General features: G+C 41.8%; 1 protein-coding gene across 5 annotated transcripts in view; it reads left to right on the top strand.

Annotated features, from left to right (window-relative positions):
• The window catches only part of ARMC3 (armadillo repeat containing 3), a 75586-nt gene extending 54022 nt beyond the window's left edge, over nt 1–21564 (top strand). For 4 of the 5 annotated variants that reach the window (XM_072954950.1, XM_072954953.1, XM_072954951.1 and 1 more), the window contains exons 12-18: nt 2329–2465; nt 3262–3430; nt 5969–6069; nt 7270–7386; nt 15499–15699; nt 17508–17670; nt 20335–21564. In XM_072954950.1, coding sequence (XP_072811051.1) covers nt 2329–2465; nt 3262–3430; nt 5969–6069; nt 7270–7386; nt 15499–15699; nt 17508–17670; nt 20335–20544 — 1098 coding nt within the window. In that variant the 3' untranslated portion in view covers nt 20545–21564. Of the gene's footprint in view, nt 1–2328; nt 2466–3261; nt 3431–5968; nt 6070–7269; nt 7387–15498; nt 15700–16229; nt 17279–17507; nt 17671–20334 lie in introns of those variants that run through there. The other variant, XM_072954952.1, reaches the window with a different exon arrangement.
• The last annotated feature ends 870 nt before the right edge of the window (nt 21565–22434 follow it).

The raw sequence follows: 22434 nt of genomic DNA, 5'->3' as shown, positions 1-22434 counted from the left end.
TAAAGAAAGAATATTTACAGAGTTGGTCGGTGGGTGAATCAGGGATGTGAGAACATATCTTTCTGAGTCTATCTGCTCAGACAACTGACAAATCTATTCTCTTCTGTCTCTTAGTTATCTTTTCCATCCTCCTTCTTTGTCCCCACTGACTCAGTTCATTTGTATTATTCCATTAAGGTAGTAAGACAGCCATCAAGTATTTATTTACCAACTACTATGTGCCAGGCACTACGTTAGGCAGTGGCAACACAGTAAGAAACACCGGTGTCTCTCGGTCACACCTCCGTGTGGCTTACACAGTGGTCCATCTGCTTCCTGGAATATTGCAGCGGACTCTACAGCTCTCCCTACCCCTGCCATTTCCTCCTCCCCAAACTGCCTCTGAACTGATCTCTCACATATATGACCCTCATCACATCATTCCAAGTCCCCAGTGGCACATCATTTCCCGTGGGAAAAGCTAAGCTGCCTAGTGCACTACGTAAGGGCTCGCCCCTACCTGCCTAAGCCGGAACTCTCTTCCCAGGTGTAACTGTACACTCCAGAGATACCATAGGATTTGTAATCTGTCAGCATCCTCTGTTCTCTTATTTATACCTCCTTGATTTCTCTGTTTGGGAAGCTAGTCTCACTTTGTCCACCTGATAAATGCCTGTTTCTCCTTCAAAACCCAGCTCAGCCATCCTGTCTTCCATGAGGCCTTTCTTCAGTCCTTAAACATGGACTGCAACATCCTCCTCCGTGCTCCCACCACCCCCTCTGCATGCCTCCCACCACCCCCTCTGCATGTCCTCTGCTTTGCTTAGCTTTTGTATGAAAGGCTAAAAGCTCCTCGAGGCTTTAGGGACAGGAACTGAGGTTTTTCTTCCCTATTTCCCTGTCATTGACACATACCTGGCCCACAGTCCACATTTCATAAACAGCTAGTGAGTGAATAAGCGAGTGAATGAATGAGTGGAGAAATTAATAAATGAATTAGATCTTTGCCAAAAGAACACATGGAGTCAGATTCCTATCTTGTATTATACTCAGAAATAAAGATGTTCAGAGATCTGGCTTGCTAAACATAAGATGCTTCAAGTAAACTTTTCAAAGCTGTCCAAGTTGAGTTGCTAACATGCAATCCCCGTCAGAGTCCCTTGTTTGAGAAGGAAATGCCTGGAAGCGGATCATTTTCCTCAGTGTCTCTCGTCTTCAGATACTACGTGGAGAGACCAGTGCAATATTCTTTTGTCCTCAAGGCTCAGTTAATACCACATTACATTTCAGACAGTGAGACAAGAGCTCTGTCAAATCTTTTTTTTTCCCCCTGATTGGAAGCATTTTATACATGAGTAATTTCTTTTAATAATGTAATTGATGTAGTTGTGTTCAATTTCCCTCTTGTTCTTCTTTTTTTTTTTCTACTCCTTGAAGAAAAGTGAGTGATGACAAAATGGATCTCTTTCTGGGGAACTGTTTCAGTATTGTTTTTGGCCACACTGCTGACTTGGTGTCAGCGTCCAGTCACATGGGTGGCACTTGCCTGCATTGGTTCCTCCCACCCAGCCTTGGAAACTGTATCCGGTCATTTGCTGAAACAAACGACCACAGCTTAGTGGCTTACAGCAATACAAATTTGTTACCTTGCAGTTTGGGAGTTCAGAAGGCTGACAATGGGTCTTATGAGTTAAAATCAAGGTATCAACAGAGCTGTGATGCTTCTGGAGACTTGAGGGGAAAAATCTGTTTCCCGGCACTTTCTAGCTTTTACCATCCACCTACATTCCTTGGCTCTCGTGTCTTCCTTCACCTTCAAAGCAGATTAATGCTCCTGACACCCTCATCTCCCTCTTATAAGGACACTTAATAGTTAAATGGGGCCCACCTGCTAATCCAGGACAATCTCCCCACCCTCAAATCCTTAACCACATCTGCCAAATCCCTCCCAGGAACACGGCCATCTCTGGGGGTCCATTACTTTGTCCACTGCAGGGCCAAGTGGACCTGCAGTGCTGAGGAGCAGAGTGAATGAGCACACGGCAGCCCACCTGCAGGCAGGGAGAGGACAGGCTCTCTGCCCCGTCCCTGCACCGAGTAAACTCACAATGACCTCCGTCACTTTCCTGTGGCCTCTTCTTGACTTTGAACAGAAAACTGGGCTATCTGTAAGGTTTATTTGCAATAGATTCTTTTCCCCTGGATTTAATAAATCTAAAATATGGATATATCTTAAAATGTTTTTACATAGACAAAACCTTTCAACAGTCAAATAATCAGATTTTTTTTAAAGCATTAATGTTTATGTTCTGTCCTCTCAATGTGTATAATTTTGGTTCCTCCTTCTAGTTGAGAAATTCAGGTGGACTGGAGCCACTGGTTGAGCTCCTGCGTTCCAAGAACAGTGAAGTCAGAAATCACGCCAGCTGGGCCGTGATGGTCTGTGCCGGTGATGAGCCCACGGCCACTGAGTTATGCAGGCTCGGGTGAGTGGGGCAGAATCGGGTGTCTGGTTCAGATGAAGAAGCTCGGTCACAAGCTTCAGGCCCAAGAAGGTCAAACAGAGTCCACGCACCGGAGTGTTCAGAAGTCCTGCCTGTCCCGATGTGGGGGGGGGGCACTTACAGAAGTGGGGCCCTCCCCCGTTGCTCCCACCTAGAGATCTCCCTCACCACCGCCATAAAAAGCATCCTCAGCATTTCCTTTTCCACTTTTTTCACCTTGATGAATGCTTCTCTTTCACTTTCCTCTGCTCTGCTAGACACAATCTTATTTGTCTCTCAGCTTTCAAGGCTAAAATAAAATGGGCAAGCCAGGACTGGCATCTCTCCTCCTCTCCCCGACAAACCTTTCCACCAGAATTATGCATTTAACCGACCTCACCAAATCGCTTCTCCTTACTTACAGCCGATGTGTGAGCTGCCTTTAGCATATCAGCAAATAGGGTTAAAACAGGTAAACAGGTTTACCCTATTTCTAACCATTTTTATTCTTAGTGTATATTGCCTGGTTAGCTGAAAGAGCTGGAGTCCAATACTAATTTTGCTTCACATGAAGAACTTCTGAAAGTATCCTTTTCAACTGTTAGAATATGAGTTACTACCTGGCATATATGCTCTCAAGAAGGACTGATTTGTCTTCATAATTCTGTCAGGATCAGTTTATCGAAAAGGGTGGGATGGTTTTAATCTTTCCTCCTCAATTCCTCATTCAGGACTTTAGTGAGGTATGTAAATGGGTCCTTATGAAAAGCAAATCATGTTTTTTGGCTTTTATTGACAGAGCTTTAGATATCCTTGAAGAAATTGATCTATCAGTAAGTCGAAAAAATAAATTCAGTGAGGTAGCTTACAACAAATTGCTCAACCACCACCTGTCTCTGAAATACAGCAAGACTGGCTATTTGTCCTCAAGTAACATAATTAGTGATGGATTCTATGACTATGGTCGGGTAAGTGGCAGCCCTAATTTTTATATTAGTATGTGTGACCATTTCTTCTTTAATCATGGTGCCATTACATTGCAATTATAACTGCTTAACACAATTTATATTTTTATAGACAGAAACTTGGGAATCAGAACTTCATCCTTAAATTTTGTCTGGCTATAAGATTTTGTGTTATAGTTTTAACTAGAATCTGGCTACTTATACTTAAATCAGCTTGCTGATGCTAGTCTCAAGTTTCAGAGAAAATATCAAAGTAATCCTTTGTATTACTTTTAGGGCTCAGTATTAATGATAAGGATAAAATTATAAGCTTTTCATTTTATTAATTATAGTTGAAATTAACCAAATTGTAATGCTGAATTTTAAAATGAAACATGGGAGAATATTATTTTACTTAGCTGCATTTATGATTGTGATTTTCAAAAATTTAAAACAATTTATGGTGAAATTCAGTGTTACTGTTGAGAGAAATGGGAAGCCGAGCATTAGAATCTTGAGGACTTTCGGACATTACTGTCTCAGTCAGCACTTTCTACTTCTTCTGGAAACTGAAAGCAATAAAGGAGAATGGGGACATTTTTTAAAACCTACAAATCCCATTTTAGGCAAAAAGAGGAAACAGGTGTGATCCACAGACTTCATAAACATTTAAGAGTTAAAAGTCCCTCATTGTGCTGTACATCAGAAATTGACACATTGTAACTGACTGTACTTCAATAAAAATAAACAAATATATATACATATATATATATATATATATATATATATATATATATATATTTTAAATGAAAGAGTTAAAAGTCCCTGAGATCAGGCAGGAGTATATAGGAGGAGGAATGAAAAGGGGAAAAAGAGCAGAGGGAGGGGCAAGAGTGGTGGCGGATCTCAGAAAGCACCTTCAAATTCTATTCTTCCTGAGTGGATGGAGAACTCAGAAGTGCACAGACTGATTGTTCAGTTTGCCGGGGGGCAAGTGGGCTGGGGTGAGCAGCGCTGGCAGCAGAATTCCTCTTGGGCCAATTTGGTTCAAAGAAGCAGAGGAGACAGGGCCATAAGAGAATCACAGCTCAGCCACGTTTGCAGGAAACACTGCATCACGGTAAAATAATCAGAGACATTCTGAATAATCAAAACAGCCAGCCTAAAACTTTACTCTAGCTCTTTCTTCTGCTTCCCCCGACTACTGCCACCACTGTATTCTCTATAACGCACACACAAGCTCGGAGAATTTACTGCTCCCGTTCAATGAGGAGTCATTTACAGAGAACTGGTCCAGCATCATTAGTACAAAGCTGCTTTAAGAAAAGTGAGGAAAAGAGCAGAAAAACCACCAAAGAGCCCTTACCAGAAAAATGTTGCCATGGGACAGATAAAATTGTGACAAAATATATTTATATATTTTATTATGTAAAACTAAGGAGACAATTTCCTTGTGAAGGAGAATTCTCTGGTTCATTCATTCAGTAAATATTAAGTTTCTAACATTTTAGGCTTAAAAAATGTCAGTACACAAAAGAAACAGCAATCTCTACTCCATGGCACCAGTGAGAGGAAACAGACGATAGACAATAAATCTCACAAATAACTTATATCACATGATCAAAATGGGAAGAGCTACAGTTGGGTGGGGAGTGGAGCAAAGGAGGATAAAGGTGCTCCATCGTACTGGGGATACTGGGGTTGATGGTCGTGATTTGACACGATGGCCAGGTAGCCTCACTGAAAGCAAAAATTTGAAGGAGGCGAGGGACTTAGCCACGAGGAGAGTAGGGACAGGAGCTTTTGAGGCAGAGGAAGCAGCTAGTGCAGAAGCCATAAAGGGTCAACATGGTTGGCACATTTAAGGGACAGCAAAGTCAGTGCAGCCAGAGCTGAGTGAACCAGGGATGGAAAAGCAGAGATGAAATCAAAGAGGTAAGGAGCCAGCACACCATGTCAGTCTTGTAGACCATTGCAAGGATTTGGGACTTCACTCTGAATCAAGTAGGGAAACACGGCAGCGTTCTGACCAGAAGAATGGCTGTGATCTGTCTTACTTTAAAAGGATCAGGAAGAGTATCTTGGATAAGAGAGGGCCCTATTTCTTGATTGGAAAAAGACCTCAGAAGGCGATCGGGTCTCCCCTTCTTCACCAGGCTGATAAAATTGTTGGTATAAGGCTTTGTCCAGCTTGTCTTTAGTTATCCTCACAACATTTTTAGTGGTCTGTTTAGTAATTAGTTATTCTTACAGGCAATAAGCCCTCCCTTATGTATATAGATGGATTTTCAAACTCAAATACTTCCAGGGGCCAAGCTGATCATTATGGTGGGAAACAGCCGAGTATAAATCTACAGAGACTGCAGGGGAATTGGGGGCTACATCTTCCCCAAAGGCAAGATGCCCACAAGCTTCAGGCTCCTATTTCTAGGTGTGTGTGTCTGTGTGTGTGTGTGTGTGTGATATGAGACACCTCAAACAGTAGAGAACCTATTTTATCAATATTCATTAAGAAAACATATAACCCATGCAGATACTACTTTTTAATTCTCATATCTACAGATACTGATTGGCACCAAACTTTTGCCTTTGAAGGACCTCTGCTTACAAGAACCAAGCGATCTACATACTGTACTCTTAGTTAACAGCAAATCTTCTGATGTGTGAGTCTTTTCAGGGGAGAAGGGATGCAGGGAGGCACATAATTTTTTCGGTTTGCCCATCACCATGCAACTATGTCAAGACTCCCAGTATGGTATCTTTTTTTGTTGTTTTCCTCCCTGTATCTAACACCACCATGAAAGTAGCCGCTGGTCCCTACACTTACAGCCTGACACAATAAAGACCACGGAATCTTGGCCCCCATGGTTTTCCCTCTGATGCCTTGTTACCAGTCAATTCCTTATGTATTTCTGCCATCAGCGCTTCTTACCCTTCTGGGTAACATGAAGTAATTGAAGAAATTATAAATAGGAGCAAAGTGAGATGAATTATGTTTAGAAATCTCTTAAACTATATGCAGGAATACCACTGCTGCCCAATTTTTTTTTCAAAATAAGAAGTAAATAGTAGTGCTAATAATGAAAGCTTCAACTGATCTTGAAATAGTCTTGTATTCCTATATATCTATATAATACATTCTATGTGACATAGTTTATAAAAATATTTCCAGTTCTAACTTCATGAAAAGCTTTATAATATTCATTTTGCCTTATCTTAACCTCTCCTTTATGCTTTTAAAAATAAAACATCACTGTTAAAAGTCAGCTCCAAACATGATTTTTTCAGGAAAAAAAATCTATTTTGTAGGAGAAAGTCAATGTTGACAAACACATTATCTTAATTTGTACATAATTTCAAATATGTAAAATTTTAGTTCTCCACCTCCAGCTATGGAAGATAAGCCATCAGACGTTGGTAATGGACGAAGTATCTCCTCTTCATCTTCTTTACTAAGAGCAAGTAAAGAAAAGACCAAGTAGGGAAATGATGTTTTATCTATACTCAGATAATTCTCTCCCTTAGTTTGGGAGTGAACAAAAATTTAGATTTTAGATTTTTGGCAACTTAAGTTTTATTCCTTCTCCTAGTCATATAATTTCATGATTAAAGCCCGGAGACCTGGTTTGACATTCTGGCTGCTGTGAAGCTAGACGGACACCTTGAGCCCCTGAGAGTGTCCGTGAACAGGCTTTGTTTCCTTATCTGTAGATGGAAATATACTTGGTGCCCGGTTTCCTCTGCATATGATGAAGTGAAAATGCCTTATAGATTATAAAATGCCTCACAAATGTAGTGTATTGTTATTTTTTATCTGATTGAAATTGGTTGTGGTTTTTTTTTTCTTTTTTTCAAATAACCAGAGAACATAGTTACCATTTTAGTGCTGGATTTGGATCTCCCACCGAAGAGAAATCAGAACCTACTTCGGGACGCAATACTGCTCTTAGCAAAAGCGCCACTAAAGAGAAAGGATCAAGGTAGAAGATGCGTTATTTTCTTCTTCTCCTAACTGTAATCCCGTCAAGCGTTAATTTTCCCCGCAAAGCTGGTGAATGGGAGGGGTGGCTTTTAACTAGGAAGTTCAGCTTACGTAATCAGATGTAGCTACGAAGCAGGACCCAGGAAGTGTGGTGAAAATTAACTTCATTTCTGTCTCTTGTCTCTTTAAAACTTTACCCAGAGGGAATTACTCCTCCTGCCTCTGGGTGAGAACCCAGGGCACTTGGATCACGTAAACTCCTGCAGACACTTTAATTCAGAAATGACAACAGAAACAGCAGTCTCCAGTCATTCTTTTCAAAGCCCAACCGTGTGTAGTAATCAACTTAAAATGAACTTCTCTGCCCTCCCCTGGCGGCTGCCTTTGCAGGCAGTGAGCTACGCAGGCTGGAGCATCACCCCTCCCTCCTCCCTGCCTCTTGCTTCCATGTCCCCTCCCTACCTCGCTCGCCGAGATCTCTGACCTTCAGGAAGCAATGAGACGAGGAAAGGGGAGCAAGCAGGACCACATTCTTGACCTGGTTGGGACGGTTATAACGTGGTTTCGTGTGTTTTAGGTCTGGCGTATGTGAAACATACTGTCTACACGCTGATGCATTTTTAAACGTATTCTTCCTCTTATGATCATTTTCCTGGATTCTTCAACAAACCACTTGGACCTCCTGCCACGAGCCCTGATCCTCCAATTATTGTTGACTTAAGCTCTTGAGAACCACTGGGGTACTGGAGGCGAGTTGCCACACATGTATATTGAGCATCCACTTTCTAAACCGGGACTGTCCCCTAAGGTCTCCTAAGGAGGTGTCTGCCGGCCTCCTCAGACCTCAGAGCTGTGTATTTTCTCTTTCTGCGTTTATGTTCTGTCCTCAGTCTCTGCTGCCCACTCTTCTGGTCTCTGCTTCTGATCTGCTCCCGTCAGTCCAGTCCTCATCCTTTCTGCCCTCCCCTCCCCTCCCTTCCCCACCTCTTCTCCCTTTGTCTCCTCACTTGGCCTCTCGGGACTTCTCCTCCAGCTGGACTGAAAGTGCCTTCAGGACAAGCACATATTCTGACTTGAAGAACTTCTCTTTTGGTCCCTCATGTTTAGCATAGTGCTTGGTTGGCAGACATAGGGCATTCGTGTTTATTCAAGAGAAGAGAAATCCAAACTTTTGTAGGAGAAGGTTGTTTTCAACAAGGCCCACACTTAACAAACCAGGTCTCTTGGGCAAATAGGTTACCTTCTCTTTGCCTGAGTCTGCTTATTGGTAAGATGGAAAAACAGTAGTCCTTCCTCATAAGTGTTGAGAAGATGAAATAATTTAATGAATGTAAAGGGCCGAGGGCAGTGCCTGGCCCAGAGTAAACACTCAACAAATGTTAGCTCTGTTGTATGGAGCCCAAACCCACTCCAGCCTTGCAGGGGTTCAGAGGAATCCCCAGAATCCAGCGGTCGACAGGAGCTGGAAATAAAGTCCATAGCCACAGGGTCTGCTCGCCTCTCCCTCCAGTGTCTCTGATGCCACATCACTGTCATCTTGGGTAGTTCTGCCATCCTCAACTCTTTTCCCATTATTTTATTTTTCTTACAGGTCATTCTGGTTCTTGGTCCTAAATCTTTTGGAGGAGAAACCTTCAAGGTTGAAAGTTATTTGGTATACTTGTGAATGTTGAAATAGCGGTCTTCCAACAGCTGTGGGTTTTTAATTGTGATATCCAGTATTCATATTTTTCCATAACATTTTGAAGCATTCACGTGTTCATCTCATTTGACCCTAGTCGCCTTGTTCTGTGTGTAAGTTCCGTCTTTTCTGGTTCTTTAGCTATCTCCTCATCCTCCATAAATATCTTAAATATTGGTATTCTCCAGAATTCTTCATCGACTCCTTTATTTAGTCTCCATAGTCTTGGCTACCACTCACGTTTATGTGCCAGTCTGCACCCCTCTCCTGGGTCCAGACTTGCGTATCCAGTTGCTTTTTGGACTTCTCTATCCTGTTACCCTCTAACAGCTCAAATTCGATATGTTCCCAACTAAACTCACCGTTCTCCCAACTCCCAAACCACCTCCTCGCCCGTTCCCTGTGCCGGTCGATTTACCCTCTTCCCATACAACTGCCCAAGCCTAGGAATCAGCTCCACGTCCTCCTGCCTTCTCCCCAGTGCCGAATGCGTCGTAGTCCTGTTGCCCTACGCCTTATTTACCCCCTAAATCGCTCTTTTTTTATTTCCACCTTATCTTCCCTAGCTAAGGCCTTTATCTTACATTTCAACCACACTGACCTCCTTATTGTAAGATCCTCCTGCCTCGGGAATAGCCCTCCTTAAACCCGCTCTGCATGCTACACCAACCCCCCTAGAATCACCTTTTTGAAATGAAAGTCTGATCATATTATTCTGCCTGAAATAGTGATTCCCTGTTATCGTCCAGATGAAGTCCAAACTCCAACTATGGCAGGTTGTGGAATAACCTTCAGTGTCTTGTATGCACGGCAATGCCTAGTCTTCATTCTCTTCACCTTTTTGTTTCTGTGAGGCCTTCCCTGATCACCCCAGGTTAAATATTCTCTTCACGGCCAGTCCTTTGTGAATTTGATTCTCTCTCTTGTATATAACCTGAACTGTTAATGCTGATTTGTTTGTCTTTCTTACTGGGCACTGAGCTGCTGGAGACCTGAGGCCATGCCCTTTTTTTTTTTTTAATCTGTATATTCATGGAGCCTAAAATAATACCAGGCACATCAGGAACAGCAGAGGAATATTTATTGATTAAATAGTCACACGTTATTTCAAATATTGAATGCTGGTTGTTGAAAGGAATAGATGTTTGAGTCCCTTGCAGCATGCCCGGGGAAAACGTTATAAACAAGTGACGATAATTATCTCTTCCTCACACCATTTCCACTCTGCTCCTTGTCTCTGCATATTCTGGCATGTCACTCCCCACTTAAATGTGAACCTTACTGTGCTCCTAACATTTAGAGGATTGTTGACAAGGAGGAGATCACACTGACTTTGGATTCAAACAAAAGCGGTCTTTGGTTTTCATATCTGTAAACTGGAAATGATGGTCCCTACCTCACAGAGCTGCTGTAAGAGAGAGTGAGATGATGTATGTAAAGTTCCTAAACCACTGCCTAGCTTATTTAAGTGATCATTGTGTGTCCAGGCTCTTTCCTCATCTTAGCCCTTGGTCCACTGTGTGAGAGATCTGTCATAATCTCATTGTCCCATTGTTTATCTTTTGGTCAACCTTTCTCGTCTTGTGACTGCTAAAACTTTGGACCTCTGGACATAGAGTAAAATATTTTAACTCTACTCATCTGATAATGTCATGGAGAATGTTTAACACTGACAAAAAGATCCTGAGCAATACTGACAAAGAATAATGAGACATCTGGAACCACAGAGTGGCTGAATTTTTGAAAGGGAGAGGAGAGAAGAGCTGGGAGACAAGTCAACCCCCTGCATGTGAGGTGCCCTAATACAGACAAGGAAAGTGAAAACGTGGGTTTCTGTTTTTCCGGATGAATATCATTGCCATATACCATGTAAATTAAAATTTTTAAGCAAGAGGCTCTCGTTAGGTGACCATCCTATTTCTGCCTTTGAAATTTAATTTTAATTGCACTCTCTTTGATGGCACAACACTCATAGGAGAGGTGATCAATTTATTTCCTGTCTATGCAATCACCTTCTTCCATCCAAGTACTGACCAGGCCCGACCCTGCTTAGCTTCCAAGATCAGACGAGATTGGGCGCGTTCAGGGTGGTACGGCGTAGACTCCAGTCACCTTCTTGATACTTCCCCAGGCTTCACTGACACCAACATGTCTAATGCCCTCTAAAGCTTTTCCTTGTAAAGACCATTCTCTTTACAATAAATATGTACTACACCCATTCATGAAATGAAGTATAACTTTGTGTCTATACTCTATTTTTGTATTCAGACTAGTCTTCATAAATATTTAAGTTGATTGCACATGAGTTTATTATACACGCTTGAAAGTTTAATGTTTTCCTGTCTCCTTTTTCACATCCTTCCAGTCTGTTCATCTTTGGAGACTTTTAGACTTTAACATTTCTGCTACTTAGATCATCTTGATCCCCATCACAATGACTTCCCCAAACATTTTTGCTTTTAAAATAATTTCCCTCAGAAAACTGGATAGCCACATGTCTAAGAATGCAACTAGGTGACTATCTTACACCACAAACAAAAATTAACTCAAAACTGTAAGACCTGAAGCCATAAAACTCCTAGAAGAAAACTTAGGTGATAAGCTATTGACTTTAGTCTTGGCGATACATTTTTGGACCTGACTCCAAGAGTACAGGCAACAAATCAAAAATAAACAACTGGGACTACATCAAACTAAAAAGCTTCTGCACAGCAAAGGAAACCATCAATGAAATGAAAAGATAACCTACTGAATGGGAGAAAATATTTGCAGATCATATATACAAAAAAAAAGTTGGTATCTAAAATACAAAAATAATTCATAAAATTCATGAGAAAAAAAATCCAATCTGATTTAAAAAGGGGCAAAGGATCTGAAGTTTTTTTTTTCCAAAAAAGATATACAGATGGCCAACAGGCACGTGAAAAGATGCTAAACGTCACTAATCACAAGAGAAATGCAAATCGATACCACAGTGAGCTGTCACCTCACACCTGGTAGCATGGCCATCAGGAAGACAAGAGATGAGAAGTGTTGTCCAAGATGTAGAGAAAGGGAACCCTCATGCACTGTTGGCGGGAATGCAAACTGGTGCAGGCACCAAGAAAAACAGTATGGAGATTTCTCAAAAAAATTAAAAATTAAAATGGTCCAGCAATTCCATTTCTGATTATCAGAAAAGAATGAAAACACTAATTTGAAAAGAATTCTACACCCACATGCTCATTGCAGCATTACTTTAAATAGCCAAGATATGGAAACAACCTAAATGTCCATCAATGGATGAATGGATAAAGAAGAAGTGGTACATGTAGACAATAGAATAGTACTCAGCAATAAAAAAGAATGAAATCTTGCCATTTGAGACAACATGGTTGGACCTTGAAGGAATTATGCTAAGCAAAATGTCAGAGAAAGATAAATAGCATACAATTTCACTTATATGTGAAATCTAAAAAACAAAGCAAATGAACAACAAATCTAACAAAAAGTATAAAGAGAGCAGAATGGTGGTTGCATATATTTTCTTCTAGGAGGTTTATTGTATCTTGTCTTATTTTTAAGTCTTTGATCCATTTTGAGTTTATTTTTGTGTATGGTGTAAGGGAGTGTTCTAGCTTCACTGATTTACATGCTGCTGTCCAGTTTTCCCAGCACCATTTGCTGAAGAGACTGTCTTTATTCCATTGTATGTTCTTGCCTCCTTTGTTGAAGATTAGTTGACCAAAAGTTTGTGGGTTCATTTCTGGGCTCTCTATTCTGTTCCATTGGTCCATATGTCTGTTTTTGTACCAATACCATGCTGTTTTGATTAGTATTGTCTGAAGTCTGGGAGAGTTATTCCTCCAGCCTCTTTCTTTTTCTTCAGTAATGCTTTGGCAATTCTAGGTCTTTTGTGGTTCCATATAAATTGTATTATGATTTGTTCTAGTTCTGTGAAATATGTCCTGGGTAATTTGATAGGGATTGCATTAAGTCTGTAGATTGCCTTGGGCAGCATGACCATTTTAACAATATTGATTCTTCCAATCCAAGAGCATGGGATATCTTTCCATTTTTTAAAGTCTGCTTTAATTTTCTTAATCAGTGTTTTATAGTTTTCCATGTATAAGTCTTTCACCTCCTTGGTTAGATTTATTTGTAGGTATTTTATTACTTTGGGTGCTATTTTAAAGGGGATTGTTTCTTTACTTTCTTTTTCTGTTGATTCATCGTTAATGTAAAGAAATGCAATTGATTTTTGAATGTTAATCTTGTAACTTGCAACCTTGCTGAATTCTTCAATTATTTCTAGTAGTTTTTGTGTGGACCTTTTAGGGTTTTCTATATATAGTATCATGTCATCTGCATATAGTGACACTTTGACCTCTTCTTTTCCAGTTTGGATCCCTTTTATTTCTCTCTTGCCTGATTGCTAGGGCTAGGACTTCCAAGACTATGTTGAATAGGAGTGGGGATAGTGGGCAGCCTTGTCTTGTCCCAGATTTTAGTGGGAAGCTTTTGAGTTTTTCACTATTGGGTACTATGCTGGCTGTAGGTTTGTCATATATAGCTTTTATCATGTTCAGATATGTCCCCTCTATACCCACTTTGGTGAGAGTTTTTATCATAAATGGGTGTTGAATTTAATCAAATGCTTTTTCTGCATCTATTGAGATGATCATGTGGTTTTTGTCCTTTCTCTTGTTAATGTGATGTATTACATTGATTGATTTGCATATGTTGAACCACCCTTGTGTCCCTGGGATGAACCCCACTTGATCATGACGCATAATCTTTTTTATGTGCTGTTGGATTCTATTTGCTAATATTTTGGTAAAGATTTTTGCATCTACGTTCGTCAGTGATATTGGTCTGTAATTGTCTTTTTTGGTGGTGTCTTTGCTTGGTTTTGGTATCACGGTGATGGTGGCTCCATAGAATGAGTTTGGGAGTGTTCCTTCCTTTTCAATCTTCTGGAAGAGTTTGAGAAAGACTGGTATGAGTTCTTCTTTGTATGTTTGGTAGAATTCCCCAGTGAAGCCCATCAGAAAACAGTATTTGAAACCTGTGTATAATCAATAACAGGAGATTAAAATCAAGAGAAATAAAAACGAAATGAGGTAAGTTTTTTAAAATGATAAAAATAAAAATATTTTAAAAGAAAAATTTTAAAGGGATTAAAACTGTAGACATATACAGTTGTTTAAAAAGTAAAAATTAAAAAGGTAATAGAAAATAGAACAGATATAAAAAAGATTTTTAAAAAAAGGGGGTGTGTTCGTCTGGAGACTGTGTGCTCTTAATGATTTTATGGAGAAGTCTTTCTGCCTTCGCCTTGTTTTGAAAACTCAGCTTGCTGTTTCCAGAGGCCCTCCATTGGCGCCCTTGTCAGTGCTGCTCCCAGTGCCAGATGGCAAGCAGACAGCACCCCCTCCCAATAGTGGGTCAGGTGCTGAGCTCTCACCCAGTGGGCAGGCGGGTCACTCCCCGAACCGATGGCACAGTCAGATGCTGCACTCGGGCGAGGCAGGTGGGCAGATCGCGCCCCCTCCCAGCACCGTGGTCAGGTGCTGCGTTCCTGCCAGGAAGGCGGGTGGCCGCCCTCCCTCTCCCGGCATCCGCTCCGCTGCTCTGTGCAGCTGCCCGCTCTGCCTCAGGATGGCGCTCTGTAGTCGGCTGGGGGAAGACCACAGAACAGCCCCGCCATGGCCCGGGCGCGGCGCACAGGAGGAGGTGGCGGCTGTGGCTGCGCCCCGCCTCTCTTCTCGCTGAGAAGCACCAGCAATGGCGGTGCAGGTCTGAGGAGACAAAGGCTACGGCGCCCCTCCCCCCAGGGCACACCAGCCATGTTGCTTTGCTTTTATTTCCCCATCATTTATGCAGGACCCAGGTGGTTCCGCTCCGTATCCCCTCCCAGCCACGGCACGCAGCCCCCTGCAGTCCCCGGGGCTCCCTCAGTGCAGCGGCCCCCGTCCTCCGCCCGGCTCGGGCCGCCTGTCCCGGCTGCCGGCTCGCATCTCAGGCTGGGTGTCGCAGGGACACTTTATGGCCGTTTAAATTAGTTCTGTTGGTCAAGGGCTGCTCCGTGCAGATCTGAGCCTCGGAGGCTCCCACTCTGTCCCGCTGGCCTCTCCGTTGGAGGGGGGAGACCCAGCGAACGAGGGCTAGTGCTTTGCCGCTCCCTCCCTGTGGGACTGGTCCCACACTGTTTTGCTTTTTCTTCTTTCTTTTTTCCCTTTCTCCTACTAGATTTGTGGCATTTTTGTCTTATGAAGAGGGCAATGTTTTGTTGGAGTTAAGCAGGTGCTCCGGTTGGCTAGGTGGGTCCGTGGTTGTGAGTTTTGGTGTGTTTGTGGGAGAGGGTGAGCGATGAGCATCCTTCTACTCTGCCATCTTGGCCCCTCCCCTCCACTTGGTGATTTTGATTGCTGTCCTTTACTCTCTAAGGAAAGGCAGAGGCAAAAAAGAGGAGGAAAAAGTGAAGGAGGAGGAAGAGGTTGCAGCAGCACCAAAACTGACTGGAGAAGGAAGCACTGATAAAGAGTGGTGCCCTCCCTCCGACCCTGACTTCTGTGTTTATGTGTGTGAAGTGACCAAATCCATCCTTCCCATCACCAATATCAGGGAACAGATTGAGCTTCTTGCCAAGTAAGTCATTTATATATACATATACATATACTTTTTTTTATTTTCTGAAAAAATGTTTTTGATTTTAGCGGTTTGCATTTTTTAGCCAATTTTCAGACTACACCATAATAAAACTGAACTTTACAGCACCCTACCTCTGACTCTGAAGCATAAACACAGTGAACTGAAAAAACAAAAATCCTCCATTTCTAGTTTAGATCCTATTTCTGCCAAGAATCAGAGCTAGGAGTTGGAAATGGCTTAAAGAAAAATGACTAAGTCATTTTCCCCAGCTAAACCTTGAAAAGCATCTTTCAGGGTGATCCTGAAGAAGTTATGAATGAAGGAATTCTATTGTGAATTATTTGTAAACTCACAAGTTATTTTCTCATACAAATCACCACCCCCTACTTTTATGTCATACGTCCGATACTTTGTGTCTCGTGTTGCTCTGAAGTGGGCTTGTGGGTATTCTAAGAGATGGCTCAGCACTTTGAAGAAGCCAGTGAGATCGCCTTCTAAGTTAGAGCATTTAATCTGATTCCGTTTAGAGGAGGCTGAGAACGTGACTTGATAGCTGTAAGAAAACTAGAAACAGAGGACTGCCTTCGTGCCTGACACCAGCCAGTCGTGAGCCCCTGGCTTGTGCAACAGCTGCAGTCTCCACAGGAGCTTGTACCTACTCCAAATGGAAGTGTGTCACAGCCGTCAAACCTGGATGTGACAACTGCAGAAACACAGCCGCCAGGTCGCCGACGTCCCGGCAGCCGGAGCTGGAAGAGAGTTGTTTCTGGCTACGGAAGTTTTCCCAGTGTCCTTGAGAAGTGATGACTCAAGCAGAACTCTAACTTAGCTCATTTCAACATTTGTCAAATTTCCTCATGCTCTGCTCCTATCCGAAATACTTTCTATCATTCCCAAATAATTAGGCTTTTAACCTGAGCCCCCACCAAGATAGATATTCAGAGACTTGTCCTCAAGCGTTTGGTTCCTAGTGGTCATTACGGCACACCTGGCTGGCTGGCACTGCAGCTTTCTACCCAACCCTTTCTCTTGGTTTTCACCATTGTTCTTCTTTGCTTGGTTCCACATACAGCAAGAGGAAATTCTTTCTTTAAAATGTGCAATTCTGCCTTTACTCCAAGATGAAGTAGGCTGAGCTGACGGAGGATTTTTGCAGGTGTGTTCACTGACATCTTGAGGGAGAGCCTGATTTTAGGAGAAACCCACAGGCAAAGTATGCCCCACACATCTCACCTCCTCACCTAACTGTTACTTCTTTTTTCTTTCTGCTTCTTCATCTCTCCTCTAACTTTAGTGTTATATAAATGCCATGTCTTTCTCTAAATTAAAAAAAAGATAAAATTTAAAAGAAAAAGATGATGAAACTTGAAAATATTTGTGAACCTATTGGGAAAATTTCTTATGTGTTTGTCTTTGTTTCTGAGTTTAAATTCCTAAAAAGAAAGTTAGTATAATGCCTTGGATTTCAGATGGAAACATTTGAAAATACTTTCAAGAGTAAGAGAACATTTAATTGTGTTGATATAAATTTAGTGTGATGTGAATTTATATCTTGCTATAAATATTGGGAAAATTAGCATTCCTGTCTTTCTTCCTGCTGAATGATACTGTTAGAATTTCAGTTTACATTTGATAGTTTGAATAGATTAAGCATAATGTTAACAGCTACTTACAGTAAGTACATTTTAAAAAGTAAAGCAAACAGAAATTAGAGGGGAAATATTTTTAACACATACAGTTACACTCAAAGCATCCAAAGTGAGATACTAAACTTGACTGATTTGATCTCAATGTGATTGACACAGGTATGTGGCAGAAAAAATGGGTGGTAAGATTCCAAAAGAGAAACTACAGGATTTCAGCTGGCAACTTCATATAAGTGAACTAAAATTCCAACTTAAATCCAATGTTGTACCGATTGGACAGATCAAAAAAGGAATCTTCTGCCATCGAGCTTTGCTTTTCAAGGTATTCAAAATGTTTGGCCTCATTTCTGATTAGGTAAAAATGTTTCACCTTTATGATTGTGGAGTGAGCCAGTTGCTAACATTCAGTTGGGTGATATTTCTCCTGCCATTTAGATGTACTTATATTTGACATGTATATGTATGTGTACAGCCACACACCTACATACATATTCACTGGACTATTAGAAGCACATTCAGTTGACACTGATCACAATCTACTATAGGCCAGGGTCTCTTCCAGGGTCTGGAATACAGAGATACTAAAGTGACAGTTCCTGTAAGCAAGGGAAGCCTGAGCCACACCTGTGGGTCTCAAGTGACATCAGGGAAAGTTCCAGGGGAGAAAAGGATATGTGGCCTCAGTATTAGAGGCTAACTAGGATTTCAGTGGGTAAAGAAAGAAGACAAGAGTGTTCTAAACAATGTGAACATGTGATTCAAAATAATAGGTGTGAGAGTCAGTGGTCCATTGGAGGGATGTAGTTTGTCTGGATGCAGAAAAGAGGGGAAGGGTTGGGGGAGGCTACAGGGCCAGATGATAAAGCAGCATGTGAGTTTGCACTTGATACTAAATCTGTGAGCAGCCACTGAAAGTTAAGGGGAAAGTGGCAACATGATTTTGAAAGATCATTCAGGAAATGAATTAGAACAGGGGTGAGACTGGAGACAGATCAGCTGGAAGGTCACTGGAGCAAGAAGCAAAAGTGAGCGAGACTAAAGCCAGGGTGGAGGATGTCAACGATGGGATGAGTTTACAGGGAGATATAGGAGATAAAACCAATCAGTAAATATTTTGGAATTGATAATTACATGTTTATTTTTGTGTCTCTACCCCCACTATGAGTGTAAAATGATTCTAGGACTAATTTCAAAGGGGTGGGAGATGTTTTCCACACATGCAAGCAATTCTTCAACACCAGCCAGGTGTCCTGCAATTGAACTCAGTTCTGACACGCCCTGCCTGGAGAGAGTGTCAGATCCCACAGGTTAAGGGACCAGTCCTAAAAGACTGCCCCGCCCCACCCTCTGCCCACTTCGGATGCCAATCACAAGCCCAAGGTGCATCTGACTGACCAGGCTGTAGACTGGAGGTTCCAATGACCTCCTCCTGGGGTTCAATTAGTTTCCTAGAGGGGCTCACAGAACCCAGAGAAACATACTACTGAGGTCAGTGGTTTATTATAAAAGAGTATAACTCAGGAACAGCCAGGTAGGAGAGATGATCAGAGCAAGGTATGGGGAAAGGGCCCAGGGCTTCCATGCTTTCTGAGCACACTGTTCTCCCCAAACCTCCACCTGTTCATCAGCCCCAGAACCTCTCCAAATCCTTCCCTTTTGGGTTTTTATGGGCACTTCATTGCATAACATGATTAAATCACTAGCCATTGGCTACTGATTCAACCTCCAGCCCTTCTCCCTTCCCCAGGGGTCTTGGGGAGTGGGTGTGAAAGTTCCAAAGTTGAGCCTCCTGGCAACAAGCCCCCTTCCTTAAAAAAGTCACCCCATTCATATAACAAAGGACACCTTTATGGCTCTCATCACCTAGGAAATTCCAAGGGTCTTAGGAGCTCTGTGCCAGCAAGTGGACAAAGACCAAATATGTGTTTCTTACTATATATCACAGAGTGCCACATAGCCAGATACAGTCATGTTATAGTTGCCTGTTGACCAGACTAGATAGAGTGTAAGGCCCTAGAAGTGACAACCGTGTCTTGGTCATCTTGGTCAAGCCAAGATGGTAGCAGTCATTACATCGTAAGCAATCAGTAATTACTTTAATATATAAACACAGAGATGACTGGAACAGCGCAAGAGTTGCCTTCTAGTACTGAGCACGTTCGTCGCGCACTTACTCTGTGCCAGCGTTCATAGCGTGCGTTCACTTCATCTTCACACCCAGCTGATGAGGAAGGTGGTTATCCCTTTGTTAGCCTCGTTTCACAGATAAAGACGTAGAAGCACAGAGAGGCTGAGTCATTTGAGGTGACAACTACTAGTCAGGGCTGACCCTAAATTCAAACCCAGCCATCTCCGTTACCCACTATGGTGTGCCTAAGAAGCTCCCAGATTATTTTAAAGGTACATTCAAAATAACCTCAAAATCAGGACAAATTGAAGAGACCATTTCCAAGGAACATAGCAAGCCCTGAGAACGGGGCAGCAGGCAGCCCTAGACGGGCCCACCGCCCACGACCCTGCCCCTTCCGCCCCGGGACACACGTCTACACCACCCAGAACAAATGGGCTAGAAACAGGCCCCCAGCAATTTGACCCTTCCATTCAGTCCCACTGCATATCACACCCCAAGAGCAGCCCAGAAGCACAGACAGATTGATAGACACACTAGTGCCGAAAGCCCGTGGAACAGCTTTTCTCCAATTACATGATCAATCTTGTGCTGATACAATGCAGCGTAACTGCCTGAAAAATGTCACTTCCCAGCAGGACTGACACAAATTTTTGAGTCCACAGAATCTTGAGGAACAAGGAAACTTACCCCATTTTATCGACTCCTATCACAACACTCCACATTTTTCCCCCAGCCTTCCTCCTAAGCACTTTTTTTTGAGGAGGGGGCAAGAGTTTTATATCTCACCTTCAACCAAGCATTTTTCTCCACCCCTCCCCTCCTCCCTCTTAATTGATGTCACGTTTTCTCCCCCAGGCTCTGGCTGATAAAATTGGCATTGGCTGCTCTCTGGTTCGAGGGGAGTACGGCAGAGCCTGGAATGAAGTTCAGCTGATGAACGAACCCCAAAAGAGGTTGACTGGGGCTTTCTCTCCCCCTGAATTTTACATAGTTGACCTCATGTTCCATCCAGGGACACTGATGAAGTTAAGAAGCCAAGAGGCAGATCTTTACAGATTTCTCTGAACTTCCAAATGAACACAAGAGGGGTTCAAACAAGAAATACATTTCATACACTTTCTGCGACGCTCATCAGTAGATTTTATTTCTTTAAATAAAAATGTTAGAAATGTTTTCCCCGTGCAGAAATGAGATCACTTGCATTGGACTTGGTCCTGCTTCTGATTTCAGGCTTTTGGCAAATGTTCCATCTGATGAGATCATATTATGCTCATAGTCCCTCATGTAAAGCCTATTATTCTCAACATTAACCCACCCCACTGTTTCCTAAGGAGCATCTCTGCCCTTTGGGAATCACATGGAAAAGGCTCCAGCTGCTGTCCCCACGACAGTGCCTTGTGACTGTCCTCTGTGTACAGAATGCTCCAGGAAGACTTGGTTAAATAAGTCAAACCAACTCTATTTTTTGTATGTCTTTATGTTTTTAATGTCTTCAGTCGCCTTGTCTCACTCTCATAAAATAAGGTTATTGATATTTTTGAATATTTATAAATCTCGATTAGTGTTACAAATTCCTTCCTAAAATTTTTTGTTCATATTTTCCCAAATTTATCATCAAGAACACCATTTAATATGTGTCACTGAGCTAAGAATAATCCTAAAAACTATTGCCATTCACTGTCCTTGTCTATGTTGACTTGGAAATATACTTTCAGTTAAAAACAGCTCTGATTTGCTTGTACATGTTGCAATGCTGGGTCACAAACTCGTGTAACTTAAAAATTCTTTTCTGGAAAATTTTGAAATATAAGAACTGAGTAAGTCTTTGCTGAGGAATTTTGTTTTCAGTACTGAGCACAAAAAGGGGAACCCATTTCAAATGGCAAGAGAAAATGAATCTCATGAGGCATACATTTCCCAGTCAAGATTTAAGTCTAAAGTTTAGCTATCTAACCGTTTTACTGGAAGGTTTCTAAAAGTGAGCTTGAGTTTAGAAATTTGAGCTAAGATTATTCTGTGTGAACTGATCTGTACTTTCAGAGAATGTGTCAGTCTTTATTTCAAAATAAAGTTCTTTATATCAAATGGTGTGGTAATTATATTTATCCTGCAGTTTCATGAACGAGAGCGCAGATTATCAGATACATACCTGCCGAAGCAGTTCTAAGTCCCTCTTGATCCAGAAAGCACTGAAAGTGGATTACAAAGATATGTAAGATGTAACAAGATAAAAATAAGTGAACAAGAGGCTTAAGTATAGGAAAGAAAGTTCAGCAAGGCCAGGAATAAGCTTAGAATTCAAAACGCAAGCCATGAAAATCCTACACATTTGTTAGAGGTGCGTGAAAATTCGACTCCAAGCTCTCTAGCGGCCAGCGCAGAGGGTGATGCTATCCGTTGCGTGATTTACAGAAGGGACCACTAGAGAAAAACACAAAGCAGCGGAACAAAGTCCAGGGGAATTCTTTGAGAGCTTCATACAGATGACAAATATAATATAGAAAATAACATCTTTGAAAAACAACCTCCTAATAAGTTCTGGAAAGAGTTTTCATAGGCCAATGGCCAAACGTCAAAAAAAAAAAAAAAAAAGGAGAGGGATGTTCCATGCAGAGTCCCTATGATGCAGTCCAGGCAGACACTGCGTTTTTCAGCCTGGTGCAGACCAAAGATGCGTTTTTCTCCATCTTAGAGATGATTCTGTATTCTGTCTCTCTCACTTAGATTCTACGTAATAACGGAACAGGAATGATTTTAAATTATATTCTCAGACAGGTCTTTGAAGTTCATCTATTCTGTGTTTCCAGTTAAGTATAGAGCCGTAAGATCGATAATAAGCCAATCTATTATAAAAAGTAAACACTTTCACAGTAGCAAACATTACAAAATACCTAGACACAGATTTAACAAGCCATAAGCAAGGAAAACTATAACATTTTAATGAGACCTGAATAA

The sequence above is a fragment of the Vicugna pacos genome, chromosome 35 (assembly GCF_048564905.1).
Source record: "Vicugna pacos chromosome 35, VicPac4, whole genome shotgun sequence".
NCBI lineage: Eukaryota > Metazoa > Chordata > Mammalia > Artiodactyla > Camelidae > Vicugna > Vicugna pacos.
The sequence above is the reverse complement of the archived record's forward strand: the minus strand, read 5'-3'. Positions and strand labels throughout refer to the sequence as shown.